General features: G+C 41.4%; 1 protein-coding gene across 1 annotated transcript in view; it reads right to left on the bottom strand.

Moving 5' to 3' along the window:
* TAFA2 (TAFA chemokine like family member 2) overlaps nucleotides 1-12,944 on the bottom strand; it is a 148,945-nt gene that overhangs the window by 27,240 nt on the left and 108,761 nt on the right. The window contains exons 3-4 of the mRNA XM_063308655.1: nucleotides 6,381-6,533; nucleotides 5,686-5,810 (exon numbers count right to left, since the gene is read on the bottom strand). Of these exons, the coding sequence (XP_063164725.1) occupies nucleotides 5,686-5,810; nucleotides 6,381-6,533 (278 nt within the window). The remainder of the gene's footprint in view (nucleotides 1-5,685; nucleotides 5,811-6,380; nucleotides 6,534-12,944) is intronic.

Raw genomic sequence — 12,944 nt, 5'->3', positions numbered from 1 at the left:
CTGCACAGCCCTGTAGCTGGGTCACTAGGCCCACCTTTCCCAGAAGGGAACAAGTGATCTTAAACAGGGCCATCGAGCAGCATTCTGCAAATGCAATAATAGTGGAGAAGTATTGACACTTTGCCGCTTTTATCGCCACAAGGTAGGCCTTAATAGATGCTCTAACCTGGGTTCAGTCGAATTCTAGGTGTCTCTTAACCCTCTTCAGAACCCTCAACTCCTCCATAAACCATGGGGAGTGCTGGGTTCGATGGGACAAGAGAGGCCACACAGGTGCAATCCTGTCCAAGGCCCCAGCCACCTCCCTATTCCAGGCCGCAGCCAGGGCCTCCGCTGGACCGTGCAGCAGATCCTCAGATATAGCCACCTGGGTCCATCAGTCGCCATGGGTGGACCAATCGAAGGGGTCCTGTCTCCCTGTGGAGGGGGTTGGTATAAGAGAATCTCAGGGCCACCAGGGCCTGATCTGACCACGACAATAGGGACAGCTGTAACTTTCCCTTCAGATCACATTGCCACTGCTCCAACAAGAAAACTAAGTCTGGGGTGAGGCCACTGTCTTGAGTCAAGTCCCAAATTATCTGGGACAGGCCCATGGCTGCCATGGTAGCCATGAACTCCTGAGCCACCTCCAAGGCCTGCCCCAGGGATGGCAGGTTGAAGTTCCCCAGAACCATAAGCCTGGAGAACTCCACCACCAACCCTGAGAGGGCCTTGAGCAGCTCAAGCAGGGAGGCTGCTATGCAGCCGAGCGGCGGGTATAGTAGCAACACTCCCAACTGTTCTTGGGAACCCAACTTGAAAACCAGGGTCTCACAACCGGCCACTTGTGGAGCAGCACACCTAAAGGCCACCAGAGACTCCCAGATGACAACTGCCACTCCTCCTCCCCTGCCCTGTGATCTCAGCTGGTGCCATACCATAAACCCAGCCAGGCACATTTCCGAAAGAGGTACCCCCACTTCCAGGGCCCCTATGGATCTGCTGACCAGGGCCTGGATTTGAGCACAGAGGGCTGGAACATGCCACTGGTAACAAACACCAGGGGCGTCTTCCCTGAAGATGGCCCACCCTCCAGCTCCTGCCATAACAACCCCTGCCCATCACCACCTCAATGATGTGCCCTGCCCTACAGCCCCCAGTGACTCCTAGTCCATTATCCCCCACTCCTGGACCTCCGGAGTCTCTGGCTCGAAGTAGGGCTCTTTCCATCCATTCATACATCCTTGCCCACAATCAATCACCCACAGGGAAATGGTAGGCCCACTGGTGCACCAGCTCTTGCCCTCGGTGCCATCAGAGCCCAGCCATCATCCCCCATTCACTATGCCCCCCCTTGAACGTATGTTTTATATGTTCTCAGGCTGTTCAGTTTATAAGGGATGGCTAGTAAAGAATCATTGTTTTCTATCTCTAAGGAAACAGAAATCAACTGTAAACTTCAAAGATACACTTTTCCTCTAGGATTTTTTAAACTGATCAAACAAACTGAAATAATATTGAATGGCAAAATAAATTATAATGAATGTGAATTAATCTTATTTAACAACTAATTATAGGAAAAAATAATGCTTTGATGAAAGACTTCAGCAGCAATTTAAATCTTTATGCAAAATATTCTCCAAGTCTCTTGGTCATGCCTACTTAGGACACAATGATCTCGATGAAACATAAATTTATGTTAAGCATTGAAGGGAAATCTAAAATACATGAGTTATGAACATAGGGATTATATAATTCTTATATAGTTCTTTTATATATGAATGGTATATTTAATGACATAAGCATAAGACCTGGGAAATAATGAAATGTAATACATCATGTTTTAAAATATTTATTTTATTTTATTTTATTTTATATTTTATTTTATGCCTTCGAGTCAGCTAGACTACTCCCTGCAGTTTTCCTGGCAAGATTTTGGAAGTGGTTTGCCCTTGCCTGCTTCCTCGGGCTGAGAAAGAGTGACTGGCCCAAGGTCACCCAGCTGGCTTTGTGCCTAAGGCAGGACTACAACTCACAGTCTCCTGGTTTCTAGCCTGATGTCTTAACCACTACACCAAACTGGATTTCTAATATATCAAAATAGATATAGACAGATATAGATATCTTGAACAGGCAGTTTACAGTAATGTTAATGTAGAAGAAAAATAATTAGAAAACTGGTAATTTATTTAGTAAGTCTATAGAAAGCCAAGTAATCGGGTTCTCTTGAAGATTAGGCAGGGTTCCTGAATACTCAGCCAAATAACTATTCTGGAAAGCTGAAAGGTATTCCAATAAGCTTCTATCAGTTCTAAATTAGTTAACTCCTTTTCCGGGTCTTTGTTTCTGCAGCAGAATATTATCCTCAAACGACTGTCACAGATTCTGTCTGTACTCTACTTCCTCCTTCAGATGCATCCTACAGCGCCTGTTATGGGTTTTCTTCTCTTCAGAACTCTGGCCCCTGGCTCCCAACTCATTTTGCATCTGCTTCCTAGGATGTCTTCTACCTTGCATATCTACTATAGATACAGTATATGCAGCATGGACATTAACCATACCATATATCCATCAATGTGACAGTGTCATTCTATTTTATTCTTTGATAGCTTTGATAGTTACTTTTTTATAAAGTTCTTTTTTATCTTACTTCGGTGAACTTGTAAATGGCTTTGGTATCAAAAATCTAATGGGAAACAGATTATTTTATGCTCCATTGTTTGCTTGGGAATAACTTCCATTGCACTCAATATAAAAAAACGTTTCATTTTGTCTGCAAAAGCTTGCAGTTTCTGACATCATTCTATAAGTAAATCATTTTGTAATCTTCACACTGCTTTTCCTACAGATTGCCCCACAAAGTCAGCAATTGCTGTTTCAGATTAAACCAGCTGAGAATAGCACCTGGAATGTGAGAGATATTTCATTACTTTTTTCCACATACTGATGACTCTTTGTCTTACGAAGATTTAATTCCAACTCTGTCCAATTTTGGTTTATTCCAGTTGTGTGGGGACTACAACTCCCAGAATTTCTAGTCTAGGGAAAGCTGTAATCAATCAGTATTTTTTGTATACATACAACATATACTAATTTTCCAAGATAAATGGACCAACACAACAAATCTTAATATGTCCTATTTCTGAAGGAAAAAAAAGAGAAAGCAAGAGAACTCAAAACAAGGAAAAACTATAAAGATAGTCATATTTTTAGTATTTTTATCAGCACTCACAGCAGTAACTGTCCTACTTTCAGTTAACCTAAATTACATATGAATTTGTGATAATTTAGGGGACTAGGACAGATATCAATGTATAAAGAGGCAACTTTGACACTAATATCAACCTTAGTTTCAAGATAAATAAGGTTCCTCGATCCAGGGTCTCATTATCCATTTTCTTTTCTTTAGTAGAACAGTCTATTAAACAGGAGTAGTCCTAATAGAGCAAATGTGTATATTGAATGCTATAGTTACAGTTATCAACACCAGATGATTACATTATTCTACCAATTATCAGTCCTTATAATGGTGCATCAATTCAGAGCCATTTTGGGAATCAATAAAGCCTTCAAGTTTCATCTCAGACACAGATCCCATCATACAGAGAGATATGATTTCATTGTCTGCTCCTTCACATGCTGGAATCCAGATATCTGGTGTCACATTATCTGTTACCCTCCTAAAAACCCACAAGTTTTTGGAATACTTGTGCAGAAGAAGGTGAATACATGCCATGTTCTTTAATACATAAAAGAGCTTCAGTATTTTCTCTATTTCTCTACCACCCTGCTCAAACTACAATGACTTTTGAAATCATGTTGTACTATGACATCTGATGGTGACTGCATGATTTTCAAAATCCATAAATAGCTATTATGTGTTAGATTTCTAATCCCTGCCACGTATGGGAGGCACAGAAGGCTCATACAGAGAGGAAATTATAATGACTAAGAAAGCACCTTTGGTCTTCCATCTTTGAGATCTTTTTCCCCAAGAAGACCCATTGCTCAATGATACCATACCCACTTTGCATAGAAACATTCCTAGATGTAATAATTTGCATTCTAAAAATCTCCTAGCGGGTTAACTTGCCATGAAGCAAGTTGTCTCCCCTTGTTCTAAGTTTACTTGGCACAGAACAATCTAATTTCAGAGTTAGATCCATTAATTTCAATATGACTCATTCTCTAGATGTGTAAATTGGACAACAACTAATCAATAACACACAATTTACTATACAATTAATAAATCCTCAAAGATTAGAAACTACAAATGGGATCTGCTAGTTTTCCATGTCTCATGTTCAATGATTTAATCAGCTATATGCTTCATTATATTTTATTTCTATTCAATTTTACATTCCCAACAGTCAATCAACATGTGATGCTTACTGACTATATTTAGTTTTCATTGGGATTTTGGGTCTGTCCAGCATCAGTTCTGTGACAGTTTATGTGTGTAAACATTTCTCTAGGGAACATACTGATACTTATAAGGATGATAATCTGCCTACATAAGCAGCAAGACTGATTCTGAATAAAGATAATAATCAGATTTTGCCTTATTTGAACAGACCCTGTGAATACTTTAGCTCATATTTTGAAGGAGAGCACCTAGAATTGTTTATACCTTACAAAATTGCAATTTTAAAAAATAAGAGTTTTCAGCACACTTTTGAAGCCCTCCTACATATTCCTTTTATTTTCCTTCAACCCACACATTTATATAGAACTAGTAGATTATTTTAAAGAATGCATCTGTTTAACAATGACCAGATGTTTTATATTTCAGATTTCAGCGGCAGCAGCTAATGTCACCAATAGCAAGTTTTGTGAGTACTATTATCCAAAGCAGTTGGAAACACCAGGAATAAATACAAAAGTGTTATTTGACTATTGTTAATCTTATTTTGTACTTTTATGGATTATTTCTTTTTCTTGTCTGAAATAAGATTTTCATACTTTACATTTCACTGAACCTTTAAGCAACTTTCAAATATTTTGTTCTCAAACTGAATTAAAATAGAACTTTTTGAGATTATCTATGTGTAAGGGCATATATGTCTATAGGACCTACTATACATGTTTTATGTTACTTTATATGAAAGAAGCCTTGAGTAGGACAAAAGCAAAAGTAACATTAATTAATGAATGATAAAAGTGTCTTGTCTCTTAGGAAAGTTCTTCCATTTTCATCATGAGCTCAATTTGAGCAAGGGCTAAGCCCTAGAAGGCACATTTTTATTGATTGAATTAATCACCTGAATTTTTGAACTTAAAATAACTGATGATAAACAGCAGTATAAATGTGCTTGATAAACAAACAGTCCGATTTTCTAAGGATATGCAATATATTTAGCTTAATATGTGAACCTGATTACAATTCTGGTTTGGTTCCTCACTAATAGTGGATATTAAATTTCAGCACATGCATATCAGTTACTAATAATGATCATGATAATAGTTAGATCCAGATAACCATTGGATCCAGATGCAATCATATAATAAACCCATCACAGTAAATTAGTCATAAATAACTTACCATATTGCATTTAATGGGTATTCAAGCCAAAAATTTCTTTTTCTGTTTACACTTATTCCATAGTTAAGAATTATTTTCCTGGATCAAGACTATGATCCACTGAGCTCAGACTTCTCTTTACAAAAGCTGCCAGCTAGATTTTATGGGAAATTCCTACTTACCCTTGTTGTTTTCACTTTATTCCCAGAAGAACAGCTCCATCCTTTTCGATCTGGAAGGACTTTGCATTCCTCCCCTTCAAGACATGGTTGCATATGGCACCACCATTTTTGTTCTACAATTGAGGCTAAAGAGGAAGAAAAAAGCATATTTTTAATAAAAACTTTTTGTCCTTATATCACAGAAATATTATCAAGGTAAAAATAGAAAATAGAATATTTGTTGTTAAGAAATACAAGTAGGGAGTTACTTTTAAATGTATATCCTATGGAAGGGAAACATGGCACTAAAACCATATTTGATCTGATCCACCAGGCTTTCTTTAAAGTTCATTAGACATACATGTGTACTGTATGAGTAAATTATTCCTGGCTGGACTTGCTACACCTCCTGAAGTCTGCTATTTGCAGCAGGAGAAAAGAGGTAGTCTGTGGTGCAAATAAAGAAAGTAAACTTAATACTGATATCCAGTATAAGGATTATACATCCAATTTTTTTTTTCCTCAAGGGCTTTATTTCATAGTCAGACTTAATAACTCATTTCAAAATCTCTAGCTACCTTTTGTCTTGAGTATAAATTTCTTCATCAAACTCCCAAACTCCTTATCAGTATAAAAATTGTTCAATGACTGTTTTCATTTAAACTCAGGACAGCTACAACTCAAAAAGAAAGAACAAAGCACCAAAGATGTCGCACCATCAACACAAGAAGGAGCTGCTCGAGTGGTACCTGCTACCTGCCCGGGAAAGCAGGAGCACTTGACTGTCTGTGATCTTTCTTCTATTTTGTTCTTATTACAACATCGGTGGAGAGCCACCACTTCACAAGTTCCAGTTTTAACATGATGAGCTGTGAAAAGAAGATGTTGAGAGGAGTAATAATTCAATACAATTAAGGAGAACACACAAACTGGAAGCTGCCTGAACTGCAAATTTCATTAGAAATACTACTATGCTGTGAATGGGACTTCTTTTCCCTAAACTGAAACATTTATAACTCTTTATAGCTCAAAACAGGAATGAGAGGGGGGGGCAGGTTGCCTAATTGACATATGACTCTGGTTGGCAAACAACAAATTAAAATTAGCAATAAAACATCTTCAAAAAACCAAAGCACATCAATCTTCTCTTTAGCTATTTTCAGGCGAAACAGAGATATTGCTCATCTGAAATATGTAGATGGTTTCAGGCGAAGAAGAGAATCTGATCAGAGTCAGAATCAACCTATATTCCCTATTTCATATTATTAAGAAATATACAGATTTAGCAGATAACAGAAAGCTACAACATGAACAGAACTTGCTTCAGGCATTTTACCTGTGTTAGTGCCCTACAGAGTCACTCTGTACGAAGATGTAAACCAGACAGAATGTTACACAAGTATCCTTCCATTTCAGTGGGTGTGAAAATACAGTATTCACATAATTAATACTTCTATCTAAAACCTGTTGCTTGAGGAAGCCCATCATCCTACAAACTAGTAGGATTGGCTCTGAGCATCTCAGCCAAGCAGCCCTGCACATATCCAGTCTACTCCACTCCATCTTATCAGTTTTCCATTTTTCTCTCTGTCAGATAGTCAGTGAGTATTCTGTGATCTCTGGATTTCCTCTATCATCTTCGTTGTCTTCTTTTGCAAATCTGGAATTCCCCCAAGCATGTCAGTGTCTCCCTAATTTTTCTCAATGGTCTGAGAAATTTGATGGAAATTCACTTGCTACTGGCCAGCTGGGTTCTGAGTTTTCTATTAATATACAGTATATAATTATCTCTGAAAGCAGAATAACTAATATGATGCTGATTGATTTATCATTAGTAAGTTACAGCTTTACTGCATCAAAGATTCAAGAATACAGTGGCATGTATATTTACCCCCATAAGACAAACAGACTGCAATAGTTTATAAACATTCAATTTCTTAAAATATTATTACAAAATAAAAAATAGTCTCATTTCTCTTTAGGTTATATAGCTCTTTCCATTACTGAAATAAATAAAATCCAGACCACTAGAGACAAAGAGATACAGAAAATTCTGAGTGGTACATCCTACATCTGGTAGCCTTATCTTAAAAGTGAAAGTCTAAATGCAGCATCTGTCATGTAACAGAATGTATTGAGGATAATGGACATAAAGGGTGGGGCAACACAGGCAATCTATGAAACATACATGCTAGAGTCCAAAATTTTCTGTTCTGGGGAGGGAGGGGGGTATCCAGGTTATTAAAAAGATTATACAAGCACACAGACATACATATTACTTAAAATGCTATGTTAAACTTACTTTATGGGCCCATACTATACCTTGTGCATCTTCCCACATCAAAATATCAGGAAAAGTTCAAAAGCGGGGGTTGAGAGCTGCTTTTGAGGACCCCTTGAGCTTAGGCTGTCCATCCCTGACTTAATGCAACCAACTTTCCTCTTCTACTTCAGCTTTGTTAGTATTTTTTTTTAATAATAGTTTTCAAATTCTCTAAGCCAAATGCAATTTGTTCTGTGATAAACTTAAGGGATGGGTATTCAATATAATGAACAAAACTGATTCTATAAAATATATTCAGACACTATCAATATTGTTTCTGGTTCAAGGTGAGTATTAATCATGCTTCCAAAGAGTGTTAGGATATAGCAGTTGATGCATCAGTTAACTCACTGGAAAAAGCTTTGTACTTCTGTGAAATCAAAAGCAAAAATGCTGACTTTTTTTTTAAAAAAATAGAAAAGAATCATAGTCACTTCATGAATAAAGCACAATAAAATTTACATTAGAAAGTTCTGATTTACCATCTGAGAACTTTGTGTTGAAATTCCTGGAACATTTCTAGCAAAACATGGCAGAGATAGATGGATATTTAACTCAGGAAAATAAAGGAAACTTAGAAAAGAGGGTTAATAGAATGACATCTGTTAGATAAAGCCATTTTAGCTTCTGAAATTTTGATCTCATAGTTTGATTTCAGGGGATGACAAAAGAAAAATATATATAACACAACTGCAATCTCTCAGTTATTTTCTCCTTTTGAGTCTGAACATACTACCCAGATATGTGATGCAAGCCTGTGTATATATGGGAAGTTCTCTTTACTCTCCTCCCCTCCTCAGACCACATCCATTACTGGGTATTGGTGTAATGATTGCCTACTCTAATAGACTCAGACTCACAAGCAGGAACTTAATGATATCTGATTTATTAAAGAATAGTATGCAAATACAGAGAAAGCTGAGAATGAATAAAAGCGTGCCAAATACAAACTAAAAACCCTCGGCTCAAACATAATCCCTCCCCTCGCCCTGCCATTGCAAACCCCCTGCCCCCAGGTGCTGGTAACCGTTTCTGCTGATGTCCTGGGAAAGGAACCTTGAACACACGAGATAACCCAAACACATTCCAATCCAGCTGCTAACATATAACAATCCCACGAGATGGAATCCTCCTCCCCTCCCAGACAAAACACGCATCAGCCAAATGACATGCAAAACGTTATGATGTACCGGCAACATTGGAACGGCGAACATGACATACCGCCCCCCCAAAACATTAAGGAGCAGGCTTGTGAGGATAAGCTAGATGAAAGCTTTGAGATTGAACATCACGGGCAGACACCCACTCAGGGTGGGGAAAGTGTTTCCACAGAATGAGGTACTGCAGGGTGCCACGAAGTCTGTGAGAATCAAGGACCTCCTTCACCTCAAAATGTTGCTGCCCAACAATCATGATCAGAGCAGGAGGTGGGGTTTGCGGATGCCAATGATCGGAGCAGTTGACAGGCTTGAGCAAGCTGCAATGAAAAACAGGGTGTAAACGTTTTAGATTGTGTGGCAAAGCCAGTTTAAACGTGACAGGGTTCACAACGCCCACAATGGGAAAAGGACCAACAAACTTAGGAGCCAACTTCTTTGAAGGCTGAGGAGACTTAATGAACTTGGTGGAAAGGTAGACCTTATCCCCAACTTTAAAAGCAGGTTGAAGGGCTCGCCGCTTATCGGCGTGCAGTTTATAGGCAGATTGGGCATCAGCCAACGCCTGTTGAATCACTGGCCACGAATCAGCCAGGTGAGCAGCCCAATCCGAAGCGGAGCAGGGCTGTGTGGAGGGTTGAGGCAAGTCAGGAATGGGAACAAAGTCCCGCCCAAAAACAATATGGAAAGGGGTGTGCCCTGTGCTCTGATGGACGGCATTGTTATAAGCCACCTCAGCAAAAGGTAGGAGATCAACCCAGTTGTCCTGCTGGTAGTTGACAAATGCCCGCAAAAATTTCTCCAGAGTCGAATTAAGAGCCTCCGTAGATCCATCAGTCTCCAGATGCGATGCAGTGGATAACGCCTGCTTGGTGCCCACCAGCTTCAAGAATGCCCTCCAAAATTGGGAGGTAAACTCTGTTCCGTGGTCCGTGATCAAGCAGGAGGGGCTCCCGTGAATCTCGTAGATGTGGACTAGGAAAAGGCGGGCCAATTGCTGTGCAGACGGAATGGAAGCACATGGAATGAAATGGGCTTGCTTAGAAAAGTAGTCCTTTACCACCCAAATCACAGTCTTTCTCTGACTAGAGGGCAAATCCACAATAAAATCCATGGAAATCTCCTCCCAAGGACGGGAGGGGCTAGCCACCGGCTGCAGCAACCCTTGCAGTTTGCCCCCCTTCCGTTTAGACATGGCACAGACAGGACAAGAAGCAACATAACTCCTTACATCACATCTCAATGTGGGCCACCAGAATTGGCGGCGCACCAGATGCAAGGTTTTGACAAACCCAAAATGACCAGCCACTTTATCATCATGAGACCTAATCAAAATTTCCCTTCGCAAACTGTCAGGGACATAGAGGCAGTTCTGCTTCCAAGTGAAGCCTCTGTCAAATGTAACATTGTCTCTATTCGCTTGCAACCAAATGTCATATTTCAGCGCTAGCAGAAACTGTTGTTGCAATTGCGAGGGAATTGGCGTTCTTCCCCCAGCCGGTGAAACCGAAGCTGGGGGCAGCTGTGCACAAGTCTGACTGCGTGTGACAGCTTGCAACCCCAATTGGGATGCTGTCCACACCGTACCCACAACGTCAGGTGCCTGGACCGAATCCTGGGGCAGGCGGGAAAGCGCATCAGCCAGGAAGTTTTTCTTTCCTGGAATGAACTTCAACTTAAAGTCAAAGCGACTGAAAAATTGAGCCCAGCGGATCTGCTTAGGACTGAGCTTACGAGGCATGCTGAGCGCTTCCAAATTTTTATGGTCAGTCCAAACTTCAAAAGGACATTTAGCCCCCTCTAAGAGGTGGCGCCGTGCCTCCAAAGCAGCTTGACTGCAAAAGCTTCTTTTTCCCAAACATGCCATCGCCTTTCCATCTCGGAAAATTTCCAGGACAGATACGCACAGGGCTTCAGGTGGCCAGCAGCATCCGCTTGCAGCAAGAGCGCTCCAATTGAAAAATCGGAAGCATCCACTTGAACCACAAAGGGTCTAGTGGGATCAGGGTGTTGCAGAATGGGTTCAGCAGTGAACAGGCTTTTGAGTTTGTCAAAAGCCACCTGGCATTCAGGTGTCCAACTGAGCAATGCTCCCGGGTTCTTCACCTTGCGTGTGTCCCCCAACCCCTCCATACGTAACAAATCAGTCAGGGGCAATGCAATTTCTGCGAACCCCTGGATAAATTGGTGGTAATAGTTGGAAAAGCCAAGGAAACTTTGGAGCTGCTGGTGGGTACGCGGGCGCTCCCACCCCAAAGTAGCTTGAATCTTCACAGGATCCATTTCAATGCCCTTGTCAGAGATCCTGTACCCCAGGTAGTCAAGCTGAGTCCGATGAAATTCACACTTAGAAAGTTTAGCATAAAGCTCAGCCTTTCTCAGTTTGCTAAGCACCTGTTTCACCAAGCGCTCATGTTCCTCCTCCGTTTCAGTATAAATTAAAACATCATCCAAATAGACCAGTACACCCTTGAACAAATGTTCATGTAACACTTCATTGATCAATTGCATGAACACCCCTGGCGCCCCCGCCAACCCAAAAGGCAAAACCTTGTGCTGAAGAGAACCCAGAGGACAATTGAAAGCAGTCTTCCACTCATCCCCCTCCTGTATGCAGATACAGAAATAGGCTTCCCTCAAATCCAGCTTAGAGAAGATTTTCCCCTTAGCCAGATGTGCAGTCTCGATATTAAATGCAGTCTCGATATTAAACAAATATTGTCTGCCAATAATTTTATTATTGGCAGACAATATTTGTTTAATATCGAGACTGCATTTAAGCCACGGTAATCTGTACAAAGTCTCAATGTCCCATCCTTCTTCGCTCGAAACAAGACGAGGGCGCCTACTGGTGAATTTGCTGGTTCAATAAAACCCCTGGCCAAGTTTTTGTCCACAAACTCCCGCAACGCCGCCAGTTCCTTTTGTGTCATGGCATAGATTTTTGGTTTGGGCAGTTGTGCATCAGGGACCAACTCTATCGCACAGTCAGTTTTTCAATGGGGTGGGAGTTGGTCCGCTTCCTTTTCACTAAACACATCCGCAAAGCTTTGGTATTGCTCCAGCAAGCCCTCCAGTGGGGTGACAGCGAAATGCAGGGTTGCTGCCGCCACCCTCCCCACTGCAGCCTGCGGAGCGTCGTCCTCCCCAGTGGCTTGATAGAAACCATCCCCAAAAGTCAAAGTCCTGTGCACCCAATCTATATATGGGTTTTGTTGGACCAACCAGGGAATCCCCAGAATGACTAAGGGACCCCCCACAGGCGCTACTACAAATGGCAGCCCCTCACAGTGGCTGCCCATTTGCAATGCCACCATGCCCGTGGAACGGGTGACTGGCTTCCCCCCCCCCCTGCCGTAGAACCATCCAGTTGGGTAAAAATCATGGGACATTTTAGTGGGAAGCTGGGTAACTCCAAAGCAGCCACCACATCAGGCTGCATCAAGCAACGCGAACACCCTGAATCGATCAATGCCCGAACTTCAACGGTTCTTGTGCGGGAGCCTAGCTTCACTTTCACTGTCAGTGTGGGATAGTTGCCACTCACCGAAATATGGTCATGCCCCTCCTCCACCACCTGCCCAGAGGCACTCTTTAAAGCAGGTGGCTGGTGTTTCCCGCCGGCTGGAGTAGATCGGGCTCCCCCTCGTCCCCGAAGTAAGGAATCTCCTCCATTTCAGTTTCAGCCATGGCTGCCTTCATTTTCCTGGGTAAAGAGGGAGATTTCCCCGACGACTTTCCCGGACGATCATCGGTCTTTCCCTTCGGGCACGCCGCCGCTCGGTGACCTTCCTTCCCAC

Source organism: Candoia aspera, chromosome 7 (assembly GCF_035149785.1).
Source record: "Candoia aspera isolate rCanAsp1 chromosome 7, rCanAsp1.hap2, whole genome shotgun sequence".
NCBI lineage: Eukaryota > Metazoa > Chordata > Lepidosauria > Squamata > Boidae > Candoia > Candoia aspera.
Note: the sequence above shows the minus strand (reverse complement) of the source record. Positions and strands in the feature narration are given on the sequence as shown.